Source organism: Leopardus geoffroyi, chromosome C1 (genome assembly GCF_018350155.1).
Source record: "Leopardus geoffroyi isolate Oge1 chromosome C1, O.geoffroyi_Oge1_pat1.0, whole genome shotgun sequence".
Taxonomy (NCBI): Eukaryota; Metazoa; Chordata; class Mammalia; order Carnivora; family Felidae; genus Leopardus; species Leopardus geoffroyi.
The window spans coordinates 19760011-19778244 of NC_059328.1; the positions used below are offsets into that span (position 1 = coordinate 19760011).

The 18234-nt window shown below is 55.5% G+C and overlaps 2 protein-coding genes across 2 annotated transcripts in view; both read right to left on the reverse strand.

Moving 5' to 3' along the window:
• CRYBG2 (crystallin beta-gamma domain containing 2) overlaps window positions 1-8837 on the reverse strand; it is a 29721-nt gene extending 20884 nt beyond the window's left edge. The window contains exons 1-3 of the mRNA XM_045476185.1: window positions 8616-8837; window positions 6455-6524; window positions 4171-4895 (exon numbers count right to left, since the gene is read on the reverse strand). Coding sequence (XP_045332141.1) covers window positions 4171-4895; window positions 6455-6524; window positions 8616-8731 — 911 coding nt within the window. The 5' untranslated portion in view covers window positions 8732-8837. The remainder of the gene's footprint in view (window positions 1-4170; window positions 4896-6454; window positions 6525-8615) is intronic.
• Window positions 8838-10376: 1539 nt separating this feature from the next.
• Window positions 10377-18234, reverse strand: ZNF683 (zinc finger protein 683). Its single transcript, XM_045476187.1, is given in 7 exon segments — window positions 10377-11236; window positions 11238-11533; window positions 12573-12701; window positions 14022-14725; window positions 16404-16608; window positions 17271-17395; window positions 18133-18234. Coding segments are annotated over 6 exon segments (1731 nt in total). The 5' UTR covers window positions 17385-17395; window positions 18133-18234; the 3' UTR covers window positions 10377-10953.

Below are 18234 nucleotides of genomic sequence, written 5' to 3' on the forward strand. Positions count from 1 at the left end.
TGGGTGGCTCAGGTGGTTAAGCATCCGACTTCGGCTCAGGTCACGATCTCACGGTTCGTGGGTTCGAGCCCCGCGTTGGGCTCTGTGGTGACAGCTCAGAGCCTGGAGCTTGCTTCGGATTCTGTCTCCCTCTCTCTCTGCTATCTCCTCCCATCTCCTCTCCTGCTCTGTCTCTCTCTCTCTCAAAAATAAATAAACATTAAAAAGAATAGTAATAGTAATAATAACAGCCATGTGTTGAGGGCTTACTCTGGGCCAGGCTTGCTAGCTGCTTTATGTTCATTGTCCTACTGAATCTTCAAAAGAATCTCATGCATTTGATGCCTCAAAGAATAACTTATAAACAAACATTCCCATTTTGCAGAAGAGGACAAAAAAAGCCTCAGGGAGGTTAAGAAACTCGCCCAGACTCTGCTGTCAGCGCAGAACCGGCTTGAGATTCTCCCTGTCTCTCTGCCCCTCCCCTGCTTGCACTCTCTCTGTCTTTCTCAAAAAGAAAAAAGAAAAGAAACTTGCCCAGAATCACACAGCGGCAGAGGCAAGACTGAATCCCAACTCTATATGCTTAGCCACCAAACCAAACTCCTTAATGTAAATATCTGGTGAACGGAGACCCTGGTTCGAAGGTTTACTTTTTTTGTTGTTTTATTAAATTTTTTAAACATTTATTCATTTTTGAGAGAGAGACAGAGAGATAGCATGAATGGGAAAGGGGCAGAGAGAGAGGGAAACACAGAATCCGAAGCAGGCTCCAGGCCCTGAGCTGTCAGCACAGAGCCCGTGGGCTTGAATTCACAGACCGCGAGATCATGACCTGAGCTGAAGTTCGACGCTCAACGCTCAACCGACTGAGCCACCCAGGCGCCCCTGGAGATTTACTTTTAAAGGGAACCACAGTAGTCCTGGAGGGACCACCCAGCCCCCACCCCAACTTCCAAGCTGCACTGACCTAGACAGTCTTATCATCAGATCTCAAAGACCCAAGAGGTCAGGTTTTTCATCCTTAGCCTCAGGGCCAGCCTGTCTTTAAGGCCACTCCTCCTATCCATGAGGCAGCCCCTGGGGGCCATTATAAGAGAAGCTAAGGCCAGAAATGCACCTATGCCCCCAACTTCCCTCCCCCATTTCTATCTTCTTCCCTCCTGAGAGTCTGGTGGAACCCAGAACTTTGATCCTGCTCTGTGGCCCTCACAGTGACTCAGGTTTTATGAGGAGCAGAGATGAAAGGGGTTGAGGCCCAGGGAAGCCTGCTTGACTCCAGAACCATGGAAGCTATGAGTGGCCCTGGAACAGCCTTGTGAATGGGAAAGGTAGGGGGCTGACACGAATCCCCAATCCTTTCCTCAGACCAGAATTCCTGAGAGCAGGACACAACCAGACGCCTGAGGCCCTAGATCACAGCCCTTGGCTGAGGCCCTGGCCTCCTCCTGTCCTCACTAAGGGGTCCCTTTTCTTCCATCAGAACCCTGTCTGCTTGCTGGGACTCCTGACAAGGAGCTCACCTTTTCGCTGAGCCCCCCACTGAGTCTCCTCTTAATTTCTGAAAAAATAGTTAAGTACGATTTCAGTGAGATTCCCTACCCCCGAGGGCATTGATAGTAAGTGGCAGAGCCTGGGTTTTAAGTCATTGATCGATTGATTGATTGATTCATTCATTCATTCATTCATCCAATGCTAACAGTTTTAGGTGATGTGCTAGGCCCTGCTTTGTTGTACCCAGAAGTGGTATCCTAGGAGTCCAGGGATCAAAGAATTCGATTTAAAAACAGGAACCACATTTGGAAGGCCCCATTGGTTTTGGCAAAGCAACTGAAGAAGAGCTTCAAAGGAAGCCACTGGTCATCAGATCAAATACTGTAAATGACCTGCCAGCAAGTAGGGATTCCACGCCTTTCTCAAGCCAGCCCAGCCCGTGAGCAACACCCCTGCCAGTCACTCATTCCATAAACATGTGCTCATCGCCTTCTGCCTGCACATTTCTAGGATACAGAGGTCACCATTTGACAGTTGACCTGTCCCATCCCTGGACAGTCATGACTGCTAAAGTGTTCTTCAAACTCTGCTGGAAATCTGCCTGCCCATAGCTGCCCCCTTTCATCCTTGCTCTGAAGACCCCCCCCCCCCCCGATGACCCAGGATGCCCTTTCTAGGCTAGCAGAAGTCCTCATTCCCACAGCCATCTCTTTTTCAGGGGCCCAGACCAACATGGACCTGTTGGCAGGGTGACTGTGACCTCCAAGCGAGGTGTGTGGGGCAGGAAAAGGGAGAGGCTGAGGAGGGGGTGGGGGGAGTGTGGGAAAGAGCCTCGTCTAACCCAACAAGTCCTGGATTCTCCCCGCTTACCTGTGAGTCACCCCCAAACTAGGCCAAACCAGTCCACAGGCCCACAGGCCCGCAAACACACGCTGCGTCACACAGGCACACACTGACACACAGTCACTAGCACGGACCCACTGAGTCACACAGGCACAAAGACAGACCAGGACGCTTACACGGACCCACACGGTCAGACACAGAGTCAGAGTTACAGACACTCAGAGACACAGCGGACACGCAGGTCACACACGCACGGAAACACACAGACACAATGACACACGTGCCTGTTCACAAGACACACAGGCCACTCACAGCCGTCCTCCCCTCCTCCTCGTGAAATTTGCCTGCACTTGAACACGGACACACACATGGACGCACACGTATCTTACACATTCCCACTTACAGCCCCAACTGTGTCGCGCCTCCCCCCTGCCCCAATATCTGCCAATCCTGGCCCAGATATGCTTCCCCAGAAAGGGGACCTAGAAGGAGGCTATCCCTGGAGGTCTGCTTCCTGCTTCTGCACCTGAGCCTTAGCCTCTGGTCAGAGTCTGTCATTAGCTACCTAGTCCCCAAATAGCCAGGGAGTGGCAGATAGAGCCCAGGTCCCCGCAGCTTCTTCCTTCTCCTCTCCGAGGCCTGCCTCTGCTGCCTACCTTCCCTCTCTCTGCAGCCCTTCTCTCCCAGCTGGGGCACCGGAGCAGGTCTCTGAGCAAGCCCGGGTCCACCTCTCCTTCTTCCTTACCACAGGATGAGGTACCCCAACTCCTGCCCAGGGGCCTGGGCATTCCTGCTGCTGCCAAATCCACCTCCACGAGGTCCCTGTAAACCCTCTATGACAACTGCATTCGACCCTCTGCTGTCTGCACAGGACCAGCGAAGCCTCCGGGAGAGGCAGGATAAAGCAGTGGTTAGAGCACAGGCATCCAGGTTCAAATTCTGACCCCTTTGCTTTCTAGTTGACTTTGGGCAAGTGATGTAACCTCTCTGAGCCTTAGTGTCCCTATTGTAATGGGGGCAGTGAGCAACTTTAGTCCTACTTCATGGGGCTATTTGAGGACTGAAACGAATTATGCTTGGAAAACAAGCCACAAATAATAGCCACCACCATCATCACTAGGAACTTTTCAGAGCCCGGTTTGAGGCCTGGCGGCCCTAGAGATGTCACCCCCTCCTCAGTGAGTTTTAGGGGACCCACCCTTCTACCTCTGGGCCTACTGGGCTGATTTAGGAGAGTCATTTCAATACAAATAAAAACCAAGGCTTGGGAGCCTTGCGCTGTTCCTATGGTAGCCACCCCAGAGCCAGGTAGGGTAATTATGCTGCGACCGAGGCGTTAGTAACAAGCATCCCTACTATTTGGACAGACCAACTCCTGGAGTTCAAAGCATGTCCTGTGTCCACCTCCTCCTTCCTCACCTCCAGCTACCAAATCTACTCAACAACTCAAGACCCAGAGAGGTTAAGCAGCTTGCCCCCGGACACCCAGCGCTTAGGCTGGGTGCCCATTCGCAGGCTGGGTCTGAGGTCTCCTGAACGGCACCAGGGAGTGAGTGGTGGGTGTTGCTGAGAAGGTGACCCTCCCCCATCCCTTCTATGACAGGCTATCCCCCTCCTCAGGTGGACAGAGGAGGAGAGCGGCAGGCAGTCGTTCCTGGAGGCAGCCTGTGGGTGAGGGGAGGGAGAGGAGGGCAGAGCTGGGGTCGGGAGGAGATGGTAGTCAGCTCATGCTCAGGGAGCTGAATGAATGAGCCTTGAATTGGAAAAGCCCAGAGACCAGAGACCCGAGAGCGGGGCAGCCAGGCCGGTTTCCCCTCCTGTTGTCGCCCCATGTGGGGACTGACCTCTACTCACCGTCTGTGTGGGGATCTAGGTGTCCGGTGGGCCCGGAGCTCCTGCTGCTGGGCTGTGATCTCCCGATGCGGTGGGGCTCTCGGCCGGGGTTCCTGGGGCAGGTCTGTCAGGCACCCCGTGATGGGGCGGGGCCCCTGGGGAGGCTCCCGCCAGCCCCTGGATTCCTCAGGGCCGCAGGGGTGGAGAGCTGGTTGGGCCGGTTTAGGCTCCTCATGCTCCTCCCCAGGTGCCTGCCCATGGCCCTGTAGGGTGATAGTGATGTGGTAGCGGGTCCTCCTGGCAGAGGGACTCCGGTGCAGGGTCTGGGCTGGATCTGGCAGCGCCGGCCCTGCTGGCACAGGCTCGCCCTTTGCCCCCTGGGCCGTGGGGAAGGATGCTGGGCGGGGCAACAGGTCTTCTAGGCTGCCGTGTGGCTCAGGCCTCAGAGGAACGTCTGGAGCAGTGTAGGGGGGTTGCAGGCAAGCGCAGCCTGAGGTTCCTTGTTCCAAACACCCAGGAGCAGCAGCGGGCACGAGGGTCAAGTCTCGAGCAGTCTCTGCTGCCAGCGCCGGGCTCTCCGGTCCCACGGAGGCACAGTTGGCCAGGTCAGAAGCACTGCCCACAGCTGGCCTCTGTAGGCGCCCCAGGGGTTGAGTGGGTCCCCCTGAGCTGTGTCGTCTCTTCCAAAGCCAGGAACCACAGCTCCCTGCCCGAAGGTCCCATTCTGAGCAGCTCTGGGATTGGGCCTGGGGGAAAGCAGAGACAGGGGTCCGGCAACAGCACTTTCCCCTGTCCCCCCAAGCGCCTCTGAACACCCTTGACTGCCCTCCTTGGCACAGGAGAAGCTGAGCAGAGGTGCCGTAAGGCCCGTGAGAACTAGACAAAAGGGCAGAGCTCTGGGAAGGCCCACGGCATTTAACTCACCCCCTCCCTTTCTACATATGAGGAAAGTGAGGCCCAGAGAGGACACTGACTTGACTAAAGTCACTCAGTGAGGGCCCAACTCTCAGGCTGACTGCTGCCTTCCCAGGCATCCACAAGCCTCTGGCCCTGTGGCACCAGCTGCTCTGGGGATTAGGGGCTGCATGGGCATGCGTGCTACAAGTGCTTGTGGCCTCTGCCTGCTTCGGGCTTCCAGACAGCTCGCAGCCCCCTCCCCAGTACCCTCACAGCCTGAGATTTCCAAACACACTGGGCGCAGAGGTGCACCTGGGCCATGGGGGACCCAGGGAAGGGGGTTCCACCGAAAGTGGGCAAACCTAACCTCCATCTGCTGTCTTCCTCTGGGGCCCAGCTGGGCCGTGGGAATGAGAAGACAGGGCCAGGGATCCCAGATCCATATGGACACTGCTCCCCAAACCACCAATTTTCAGGGGCAGACTTGTGTCCTTGGCAACAGAGGAGCCACGTCTGGGGTCAAAATTCCTCCTAGCAGCGACCCTTGATCCCAAATACCTCAATTTACTCATCTATGAAATAGATTCAGTCTCTCTTTCCTCAGGGGCTAAATACCTCAAGAGGGTACAGTGGTTAATGTAGGGGCCTGCAGTGAGGCAACCCGGGCTCAGATCCCAGCTCTGGTACTTCCTGGCACACTCTCAGTGTCCCCGTCTGTAAAATGGGTGTGATAATAACAGTACCTGCTTCCTGGGAGTGCTGTGAAGACTGTAGGAGATAAGCCGTGCAGGGTAACCAGCACATAATGAGTACTCAATTAAATGCTAGTTATTACTAATGGCATTCAGGACCACAGACACATGGCTGCTTGAGCCACTTCCAGAGAAGGCTATTTGCTTCTCTAAAGGGAGGACACCCCGTCACTGTTCAAGCCATGGCTCGGGTCCCCACTGAAGATGGGGCTATGTGGCCAGAGGGTTAAACCACTGGCCCAGCTTTACCCCCTGGGGAGCCATGCCAGGAAGGCGGGGGCCAAAGATGAGACAAGGTCAAGCTAGAGGAGGGAGGGTGGAGAAGGGGGTCCTGGGAATAGGCACTGGCCCTCAGCGCCTCCCCAGAGGGCCTGAGCATTATGAAGCTTATGCTTCCAGAACAGCTAGTGCCTCATGCTGGATGTTTTACATGTTTACTTTCTTTCTCACAACACCTCTGAGCTGCATTATTGTCCCCATTTTGCAGATGGGGAAACTGAAGTTCAGAGGTGGGGGAGGGGGGACATCTACTCAGGGTCACACAGTGAATCAGTGGCAGAGGGAGGATGAGCGAACTCCGGGTTCTCAGGGCCTGCCCAGCTCCTCCCCAAGCTTCTGGCCCTCCTCCTCTCCCACCCCTTCGGATTCTTTCTTACCTTGAGGCTGACATTGTTGGTGCTGCCCAGGCCCTGGGCCAGGTCAGGGCAGCTCTGGCCACCCCAGGGCCTAGGAAGGAAGCAAAGGGAAGGGAGTGAACTAGCTTCCTCCTCTCCCACCCCTAGACTGGACCTTCGGGTCCTTCCCCACTTCTCTCAGGGCACACAGGCAGGCTGAGCTCCTGAAACCTTGTGAGTGGGGCAAGGTCTATGCAGCAGCCTCCTCTCTGCTCCCTCCCCCAGCTGTGTACTCCCAAAGAGAGAGAAAGAGACAAGGATAAGCTTGAGGCAAAAATGAGGACTAGGTCTGTAGTCAGACCTAGTCAGGGTCAGAATATAGAAGCAGGAAAGCACCTCAATAATTCAAAAGCTTGCCATTTGTGGAGGCCCTCCCCATGCCATGCCGGGCTTAGCCTTAGGTATGGTGCTCATATGATCTTCTTTGAGCCTCACAATAATCCTAGAAGGTGGATATGATGCCCATAGTTTTTCAGTAAGTCCAGAAAGGTGAAGTGACTTGCCTGGAGTCACACAGCTAGTGACCCTTGGAGTTAAGACACTAGGACCGTCCCACTCCAAAAGCTGGTTAGACATCACAGCACTAATGGGGGCAAGGTGGGGAAGTGCCTTGACTGCCTCCTCCATGTACCTTGTGCCCAACTCCAGGCAATCAGCAGGGATCAGAGGCCTGTGCCTTAGTGCTGGAGTCCTATTCCCACGTCTGGTGAGAACCAACTCCAAGTGCATGCATGGGATGTATCATCACGCTGGCCCACGAGCATGTGCAGTCCCTCCCCTGTCCTCCCAACCCCTGACTCACCTGCATGCCAACCCTGCCTCCTCTCAAGTGGGGAAAGGGAGGGGCAGTGCCACCTGGGCCTATAGGGCAGGTTCCTGCCATACAGGGTAATGGGAGAGGGTGTGTCTTCCAAGTGGGGGCGGGCAGGGCAGTGTCAGGGTGTGGGTACTCCCCCCCCCCACCCCGGGGCATCCAGGCTTCCAGGCTTTCAGGGTGGCTAGGCCCTCCCCTCCCCTCTCTCTTTGGTGTGGAAGAACAGTACAACCCCTCCTCTCACTCTGCCCCCATCACGCTCCCACCCCTCCCAGAGGGGCCAAAGACAGCTCTGTCATGATAAGATCAAAACAAATTGCTGGATAACTCCGTAGACACACAATACCCCGTGCCTGAGAGCACATTCCTAGCTCTTTTCAGATTCCACTGTGAGCTGCTGGGATCCTCTTCACTGTCCTCCCTCCCAGCCATTCAGCTTTGCCGTCCAGAGCCTTTTCCCTTTCACTTAGACATTAGCCACCAGTGAATGGGCTCAGAGAGGAAGCAATTTGTTCAAGGTGACAAGCCCAGTGGCACCTAGGGTTAGGATGAGGCTCTGGCCCCCTGGCTTTGCAGTCCTGAAATCTCTCTAGCACATCCAGGGCTTTCAGGATGTAGGCTCTGGAGTCAGGCCGCTTCAGCCTGTAACCAGGCTCGGCCACTTCCCAGCTGTGTGACTGGGCAGGTGACTTCACCTCTCTGAACCTCCATTTCTATATCTGAATCACATGAAATACCTTCCTCGTTAAGAGCTGCTGTGAGGATTAAACGAGATAATCCAGGTAGAGCATGAAAGGCAAATAAAGTTTATTGTTATTACAGTCTGGGACGACAGGGGAAATCCTTTCTGTGGCACATAAGGGCAAATGCAGTGCAGTTGGAGGCAATTCAGGTACCTGTCCTGCTCATGACAAAGGGAACGAAGACCAGAGGTAAACTGGCCTGTGATGTGAGAATCAAAGTCCACAGGGGCGGCGGGGAGCTACCGCATTTGCCTTTAAACTGTGTCAGGAGAGGAAATCACTGTCTGCAGGCCGCCTATCGCGTTTACGGAATTGCAAAAGTTGTTTTAAAGTTTTAAAAGAGCACAGATACTTTTATAAAGATCGTTTTCACATTCACGTATCCAAAATCTTAGTACACTGACACGTATATTTTTATGCTCCGAGACACTCATACATGCTTATTTGAACATCCACTACGCGCTCACTCACTCACACACGCGCGCGCGCGCGCACACACACACACACGCACACACACACACACACACGCACACACACATCCCTAGGGCCAAGGGGAGCCCCTGCGGCCCTCCTCCATCCCCCTCACCTATCCCGAGCTCTGGCCTCCTCCGGGGTCCTCTTCCCCCTGCGCTTCCTCCCGAGCCCTAGCCCTGCCAAGCGGCGGGCCAGGCGTGCCCCCAGGCCCCCGTGCCGCTCGGCCATGGCAAAGGCAAAGCCCCGGGCTTCGGGACACCAGACCGCTCCGGAGCCACGGGGGCCACCCGGATCCGCTTATTTGCAGGGAAACGCCTTCCCCGGCCCGCCCCCCGGGGCAAACAGCGGCCCCGCCCGCACTCGGGACGGGCGGGGGACTGACCCAGATGCTACCCCTGGCGCAGGGCACTGGGTGCGCGGCGCAGGGCACGGGGTGCGCTCCGCAGGGGCCGCCCCCAACCCGGGCCGCTCCGCCAGAGCCTCGCCCACCCCCGCCCAGGCCATGCTCTCAGTCAGGTCCGCGCTACTTCTTTAGGCCTGGGGAGGCGCCAGGGGTACACCGGGTGCTGGCAGCCCCCATGCTGGCCTTGCACGAGGTGGGCGGGGAAAGAGGAACCTAGGTCCTGCGGGGGTCAAGAGGCAGGGAGGAACGAGAGGTCTCTCCCCTCCCCCGAGAAGGAGGGGCTAGAACGCAGGGGCGGGATCAAGACCGGTGTGGGCTTGGTCTTGCGGAGTGGGTGGGGCCTAGCCCGAGTGGTTGGCATCTGGCACAGAGCCAAAGAGGTGACGAGGTGGGCTTAAACTCGGACCTTGATTACTGCGGGGAAGGCCAAAGCCCACCCCGCCATTGCCCTGACAAGAGGGGCTCCCCATAAGAGTCTTCTCTTGCGCTCCTGGGGAGCCTACAACACAGGGTGAATCTTGCCCAGTCCCTGGTGGGGAAGCCGCTCTCAAACCCACAGGGGTGCGAATGGAGGCCCCCTGCTGGAAGTTGGCCAGTTATTACTGGGGTTTTTTTAGTTTATTTAATTTATTTTCTTGATTTATATCCGAGTTAGTTAGCATATAGATCAACAATGATTTCAGGAGTAGATTCCTTAATGCCCCTCACCCATTTAGCCCATCCCCCCTCCCACAACCCCTCCAGTAGCCCTCTGTTTGTTCTCCATATTTAAGAGTCTCTTAAGTTTTGTCCCCCTCCCTGTTTCTATATTATTTTTGCTTCCCTTCCCTTATGCTCATCTGTTTTGTATCTTAAAGTCCTCATATGAGTGAAGTCATATGATATTTGTCTTTCTCTGACTAATTTCGCTTAGCCTGATACCCTCCAGTTCCATCCACGTAGTTGCAAATGGCAAGATTTCATTCTTTCTCATCGCTGAGTAATACTACATTGTATATAGAAACCACATCTTCTTCATCCATTCATCAGCCAATGGACGTTTGGGCTCTTTCCACACTTTGGCTATTGTCGATAGTGCTGCTATAAACATTGGGGTGCACGTGCCCCTTCAAAACAGCACACCTGTATCCCTTGGTAAATACCTCGTAGTGCAGTTGCTGGGTCCTAAGGAAGTTCTATTTTTAATTTTTTGAGGAACCTCCATATTGTTTTCCAGAGTGGCTGCACCAGTTTGCATTCCCATATTACTGTTTAATAATAGCTATTGGTATTTTCTTATACTTTATTTATTTTGAGAGAGAGAGAGAGAGAGAGCGCCCTCACATGAGTTGGGGGGGGGGGGCACAAGGGGAGAGGGGGAGAGAATCCCAAGCAGGCTCTGTACTGGATCTCACAAATCGTGAGATCATGACCTGAGTCCAAATCAAGAGTCGGTGGATTCTTAGCCACTGAGTCACCCAGGCACCCCAATAATAGCTACTGTTTATTGTGATTAATAATCTTGCTTCTCAGGCAGTGCCCTTTCCCCACCTGTTGCTAACTCCCAAGTGGGGGGCAGAAGACCTTGCACATCTGAGGGCATCCTCTGGGATTGCAGAGAGAAAGGTCATCAAGAGGGTCCTAGCTCCTCAGGCTCTCTTTGCCAGTTCTTCCCTCCTTATACTCCTTGTAGAGCCTCTACCTCTTCCCTGAGCTCGAACCTCCTTAGCCCTTTGCCCTCTTTGGTGGCTGGTCCCGGCACACAGGGGGATATCTTGCTTCCGGGTCATGAGTAGACATCGACATCCTTGTGTTCTTGTCCCTCCACCCCACAGGGGGCTCAGCTCCTAGCAGGTGCAGAGGGAGGAGCTCACCCCGCCCCCTGACCGTGGCAGGGAATACCAGCTAAGGAGGAACAGTGGCTTCTTACGAACTGTGAGACAAGAAGGTGGTGGGAAGCAGCAGACGTGCATCTGGGCAGGTGCTGGAACATCTGTTCAGGAAAAAGAGCAATGTGCCCAGTGCGTGGCAGCATAGTCTGCACCGTGCAGAGTCCTGGAAGGCCGGACTACCCACTGGCCAGCTGAGATTGGAGGACCTGGTCCCAGACCGGGAGCAGGAGATGGCTGCCTGCCCCACCCCAGGAGAGAGCATCACAGAATCTCCGTGGCTGTGTCCCCTGACCTGGTGGATTGCGAAGTCTGAGCAATACACAGTGGCTTCCCCCGCCACTGTTGAAGCTCAGGAGGCCTCGACTTGCCGTAGAGAAAAATCCTTTAATCGCTCTGCCCTGCCCCCTCCCCAGGACAGTCCTGGCACCAGGGCTCAGGCTGGCTGCCCTTACTTGCCCCAGATGCCGAGGACCTCTTGACCTTTTCCGAATCCCAGCCCAGCTGCCTCTCTGATGACACCCCCACAAGACCTAGGGCTTCCTGGTGCCATCGGGCAAAGCAGGCAAGAGACGCCAGGGGCAGGTGGGTGTGAGCTAGGCCGCAGGGCCGGCGGGCATGCAGCCGCTGGTGCAGCTTCAGGTGAACATGCCGGGTGAAGCGACTTGGGCAGACACTGCACCCGAAGGGCCGGGCCCCTGAGTGCATCCGCAGGTGGGTCTTGAGGTTGCTGGAGCTGCTGAAGCGCTTGTGGCACATCTGGTGGGAAGGGGCGCTGGTGTCAGCTCTGCCCACCTGGCTGGCTCAGGAGCTCTGCTCCCCTCCCCACCTTGGACACCCCCCACCACCCCACCTTGTAATGCAGGCCCGGAAGCTTTCCCCTGATGATTTCTCCCTGGGACCCACAGCGTCTGGCCCATCGGAGCCAGGCAGACCTGGGTTAGTATCCTGGTTCTTACTCCCTGTGTGACCTCGCATAGGTGACTTCTGTCTGAGCCTTGGTTTCCTTATTGGTAACACGTTACTATAAACACCTAACCTCACAGGGATGATGGACTGAACGAGATAATCACATAGGACCCTCGTGCGTGGGTCTACAGCTTTAGCGGGCGTAATTAACATTTACTGGGAGCTGCGGCATGCCAGGAGTTGGTCTCACATCGTCTTCCCCAGGACCCTGGAGAAGCATGACTCAGTACCAGTATAGCTCCTATATTTCAGTGAGAGATCGAGGCTCAGAGGAGGCGAGCCACTAGCCAAAGATCACACAACAAGCTGGGGGTAGAGCTGGAATTTGAACCCAAGTAGCCCAGACTTAGAACCTCTATATTTCTTTCACGACTGCCTCTGTAAAACGGGGGAAGCATTCCTGCTGTTCTGACTTCCCAAGGGCTGTGGTGAGTTTCAGAGAGAGGGAGCTAACACCAAGCTGGTGTTACCCGTAGTGCGTACTTTCACACACTGGGCCTTTTACTTCTGCAGCAGCCCTGGGAAGCAGGTAATAGGTATTCACTCCCCAGCACCCCCAACTTTGTTATTCTCCTCCCATAGGCCTTCATCTCTATTCCTCACGCCAGGCCCAGGGAGTGAGCTCCCGTATCACATTCTGGCCCTTCCAGGCTGACTCGGGTCATTTTCACCTCCCTCCACCTCCCTCCCCACCTCCACCCTCGCCTCCAGTCCTGTCTCCACCTGCTCAGGAGGATTGGGGAATAGAGGCTACAGGTGCCATCCCTCTGGGGCCCTGGAACTACTCACCAGCCCCCAGGAGTACAGGGGAGGGGAAGTAGGGTCTCACCAGGCACTTGTGGGGCCGCTCCCCGGTATGCACCAACTGGTGCTTCTGCAGGTGGGCGAGCTGAGTGAAGCGCTTCTGGCACAGGGCACACTGGAATGGGCGCTCCCCGCTGTGCACACGCAGATGGACCTGAGCCAGGTGTGGGACAAATGTTGCCAACTGCCCAGACCCCTCCGGCAGGGTCTGGGATCCTGTCCCAATCTCTCCCCACATCCCCACGGGACCCCTATTTAGCCCTGAAGCTTCTCAATCCTCTTGCTTCTCTATCACTGCCCCCAGGGCCCCTCTTGCCTTTCCCCAGGATACCCTCACTCTTTCTGCTGCCCCGCAGGAGGGGACGTGACAGTGGTCAGAAGGCTAGGTAAGGCGGTGCGACTCAAAGTGTGGTCCACAGACCAGCAGCATCAGCACCATCTGGGAGCATGTTAAAGAGGCACGTTCTCATTAACTAACTAATAAATAAATAAATAAATAAATAAATAATGAGGTGCCCGAGTGGCTCATTTGGTTAAGCCTCTGACTCTTGATCTTGGCTCAGGTCATGAGCTCCCGATTCGTGAGATCGAGCCGTGTGGATCCTGCTCGGGATTCTCTCTCTAGCTCTCTCTCTGCCCCTTCCCCACTCGTGCTCTCTCTCCGCCCCTTCCCCACTCGTGCTCTCTCTCCCTTGTGTTCTCTCTCTCACAAAATAAATTTTTTAAAAAATGCAGATTTTCAGGCCCTGCCCCAGGCCAGCTGACTGAAGATCCCTGGGGCTGGGACCTAGGAATCTGCATGTTTCCTAGCTCCCCGGGTGGTTTGAGGCTCATTAAAGTTTAAGCACCCATGCCCTGGGGACCCGGAAGCGTCCCTCCTCAACAACCATAACTTTTCCTCAACTTCAGTGCCGCCGACATGTGCGTAGATCCCCATCTCTGCTGACACAAAGAGGTGTGCCCATGGGGTCCCCTCTGGGCGATGTGGATGATGGCCCCAACGGCACTGTGCTGCTTCATGGGGTCCCACGTGAAAAAAGCTGGTTGTCAGGTGGGCGGCCTGGGCTCACTAAAATTTATGCCCCCACCAGACCTTCAAACAAATAAACAAGAAGAGGCTTAACTGGGGATCCAGAAAGGGCTTTGCACTAGATGTTGAGAGGCTAATATCAAGGCCTAACTTCACCATTAAATCGAAGTCACTTTGGGCAAAACTTTCCCTCAGTTTCCCCATGTTGGAGTGCAGTGGACGCTCTCACAGACTATCTCTTAGAGTGGAGAGGACTTTTGGCGGCCATTTTGTCATCTCCTCTCCACAAACATGACACCGAGAGGCCAAAGGAAGCATCCCAGGTCACAGCCTAGAGGCTGGACAGGAGTTGCTGTGGCTTTAAGGCCCTTGATTCTGGAAGCAGGATAGCACGGGGTCATTGAAGGATGCCGAGGGGAGCAGTGGAGCCCAAGACGCAGATACCTTGAGGTTGGAGAGCTGCCCGAAGTTCTTGCCGCACACATTGCACTCGTACAGGATTTTGCCATTCTCTTTCTTCAGTGGGTAAGGCAGCGCTGCGGTGCCTGTCCGGGAGCCCAGTGGGGTCCGCCTCGCTGGAGCCGCCCTGCCAGCACTCTTTTGCCCTGAGGAGTAGGTCCTGGCACCTCCAGGGCCTGGATTCCAGGCCTGGAAAGGCTGGATCTGGCCAGAGGCTTGGGAGGCCCCTGGGTAAGGATACAGGGTCTCCCTCTGGGCCATGGGGGCCCCAGGCTCATTGACACTCATCAGCAAGCTGGGCATAGCCATGATGGGGTGGGAGGGATCTGGGGGCTGCATGAAGAGGCGGGGGCATCGGACAGAAGGTAGGGCCCCATAGGTAAGCAGGTAAGGAGGAGGCAGGAGAAGTGGATATGCAGGACAGAAGGGGTGAAGGCATAATGGGAGCTCTTTGGAGATGGGAGTGGGCAGCAGGCAGGACAGACAGGAGCAGAAAGCTAGGGGGCTGGGGCTCCTTCTGTTCTGCCAGGGGGGTGGGCAAGAGCTGCTGTGTGGACAGAAGGATGGGCAGCGGGCCCCCTCTCCAGCTCTTTCCCATTGGCTTCCCCTCTGGTCCCTGCTCGCAGAGTGCTTGGCCGTGAGTTTCTCGCCATCAGTGGAGCCTGCATGCAACCCTGGTGGCTGGAGCGCTGAGCAGGAAAAGGAAGACAGTGGTCAGGGCTCCACTGCCTGGGGGAAAGCTCTGCTCCCCATCTAACCTGCCCTGCTCAGGCTGGGAAATCGCCGTAGCCTTGCAAGCCTGTTGGGTGACTTGGGCAGGCATTTCCCCTCCCTGGGCCTTCCTGGTCTGCACTTGGACTTGCCAACAAAAGGACCTAGTATGTCTGTGGTGCTCAACCATTTTAGGGAGAGAAGATGATCAGGAAGCCTACTAGAGGGGCGCTTGGGTGGCTCAGTCGGTTAAGCGTCTGACTTTGGCTGGGGTCATGATCTCAGTTCATGCGTTTGAGCTCCGTGTCGGGCTCTGTGCTGACAGCTCAGAGCCTGGAGCCTGCTTGGGATTCTGTGTCTCCCTCTCTCTCTGTCCCCCCAACCTTCTGTCTCTGTCTCTCAAAAATGAATAAACATTAAAAACAAAAAAGAACCTTATTAGACATCCAAGTGGAGAAGCCAAGTAGGTAGTTGGATGAATTGGTTTGGAATTTGTTTGGTTGTTTGTTTATCTGTTTGGTTTGGAGTTTATAAAAGAGAGGTCCAAGCTGAAGACATAAATCTGGGTGCCGGGGACCCCGAGGAGACCCTTGATAAGGTCGTCCTTGATAAGGACGACCCTTGATCTGCTGTGTCCAAAACGGTAGCCACTTGACTCACGTGATGACGTTTCAACTACTTAAAATAAGTACAATAAGAATTCGGTTCTTCATTCACACGAGCCACGTTTAAAAGGCTCAGTAGGTACGGTCGTAAACAGCACAAGTACGGATCATTTCCTTTCTTGCAGGAGAGAAGTAGCTGTCAAACAGCACTACTACCCTCCGTAAAGTGAACAGGAGAGGCGGGAAAGAAGAGAAGAGGTGAGACTAAAGGGTGGGGGAGGGGAGAGAAGAAGGCTTTGGACTGAGTTATGGAGCATGGGGATATTTAGGAGGTAGGCAGAGAAGAGCGAGGAAGGGAGACTGAGGCCCAACAGCCAGGGAGGTGGGAGACATATAAGGTGAAATACTGAAAAGAAGAAAGGTCACAAAGTAGATGTCTGCTTGGATCCTCATTTATTCGCTCAGCCAACTTCGCTGACCTGTCGTTTCACTCTGTGCTCTGTGCTGGGGAAATAAGGGACCGGGCAGCACAGTCTGCCCTCCAGGAGGTTACAGTTGTGTGATGAAATGGTGCGTCACAGTGCGGCAAATCTAGAACATAGGTATAGTGACATCCTACTCCCATGGAAGAAGAAACTGGCCTCGGTGATGTGCCCAAGGTCACAGAGCCGGGAAGGGCAGAACCAGGACTCTATCCTCAGCTCTCTGGCTCCCGGTCAGTGCTCCTATCTCATAATGAAGATTCCTTTAGCTCAAACATTCTAGGCACAGGGCGCCATCCTCAGTCCCAGGACTCGGACTACCCCTACTGCAGGTCCCATGCTCATGCCTGAGAAAGCCACTGTCCATCCACCTCCTCTGGCTCAGGTGTCGCCCTGAAAGCCCCGCCCCGCCCCAGGCCCGGACTCCAGGCCAAAATGTGGAAGTAAAGCGTGCCTGAGGCTCCGTCCTCACCAGTGACACTGGGTCCCCTCCCTTTCCTGTCCTGAAATCTAAGAGTCCTCTCCCACCCGCTGCCTCCTTCACAGTGCAGCCCTCTGCCCTGGCTTACTTGTGCTCAAGGTGTCGCTTCTGAGACCTTGTGGGGCCATGCCCAGCGATGCCGGCTGCAGGGCACACAGGTATAGGTCCAGGCCCTGGGGACAGGTCAGCAAGGCAGACTTGGCCGGCGCCAGCAGCAAGGGGCACAGCCAGCTGGCACAAGATGAGCCATGGGCATCCACAGTGTCAGGAAGTGGCCTGAGAGCTGAGGAGACCTGGCAGACAGGGGGCAAGGGACTTGGGGGTGGGAGACAGGGACACCTGTGTTCCCAGGATGGTCCCAGCTCCAGTTTGGTTTCCAAAAGAGGAGAAGCTAAGACCCACCCTGTATCATGTCTGTCACTCAAACGGCTTCCCCATCCCTCATTTGAAGATTTCCCCAAAGACTTTTGTACCCACCCCAGTACTGCCCTCCTCCTATCCTCTACAACCCCTCACCTAGCCCTGGTCTGTCTCCCTTCCTTCCTTCCTGACCCCTTTGGCCCCACTGTGTCTCAGACCATCTACTGTGTTTTGAATGGAGCCTAGATGAACTCGGAGAAAATCCTCATCAAAGACTGTAAACCCCACAAGATGGCCCTGAGCTTCCCTCCCGCTGAGGCCCAGGTCGTGGTCATACAGCCAAGCCTCCTGCAGACGCTGTGCTATCCCTTCTCATGCCCCACAGGAAAGGTCTGGCCCCTGGGGCATGGGAGAGGGTCTCTGGCACCCCCAGGGCACATCTCCATGATGTACCAGGCGGGGTAGGAGTGCTCAGGACCAGGGGCCAGTGGGAATCTGGTCCCTTCAGATTCCCCCCTCCCCCCAACTTCATCCTAATATCTTCTCCCTTTGTAAGCAGGCTGCCCTCAAAGATTGGCCTGGGATCCCTCCTTACCTGGTTGCCTTGGCAGAGCTGGAAGTCCAGGCTGCAGGACAGGGAGCTCCCTGTACTCCCCAGAGGCTGAGTCTTGTGGCAACAACCCAATTCTGGAGCAGACTCCCCCTTCATGCCCCTACTACCTGATGGGAAGACAGGTCAGTCACAGGTGAGCAGTGAAGGACCTCCACACAGGAGCCTGGCTTCTAGAGCTGGCCGTTCCACTACATCACCGTGTGACTTTGAGTCACTGCCCCTCCTGGCCTCAGTTTCCCTCTCTGCAAAACACGAGGGTTGGACAGGCTGATGTCTAAGCACTCAGTACTGACATTTAGAAGCCAATGATGCTTTCTTGGTAGGTGCAGGAAGAAGATCGAATGGAGACAATCAGAGGTGAGGAGCTGAGCTGGCCTTATGCTCATCCCTGGGGAAGAGGACGGAGAGGAAGATGCTCATGGAAGGTACTTCTGAGTGAACTCAGAGATCATCGACACAGCTTTTCTGGGCAGCAGAGGAAGCCCTAGGGTCCTGCTGCCCAGACTACCCAGGCTCAGCTCCCTCACCAGGGACAGTCTGAGAAAGCAGGCCAAGAGTCCCCTGGGTCCCCTGACTGGCCTGACAGGAAGATCCTCTGCTCGCTCAGCTGTCCGCTTCTCTGCCTTCTTTTCACCGAAGGCCACACAGCACAGGGACCACCTCAGCTCAGCAAGTGTCTCAAGGCTCATTCCCCTTCTCCTCAGTGGCCACACTTCCCTCCTCCTCCAGTGCTCCTCGGACGCAGACCCTAGCACGTTCACTCGAGTGTCTCAGCCTGCCAAAGCACAGTCTCCGTTTTCCCTTCCCTCACTCCTCCCGACCCTGCCCAGCAGAGGCTTTTCACCTGCCTGCGTGAGCCTCTTCACCTGGTTCTGCAGAAGTTCCCTCTGAGGGATGCAGGGAGGTGGGCAGGCGGGCAGCTGCTGCCTGTGGTTGAGGCCCCAGT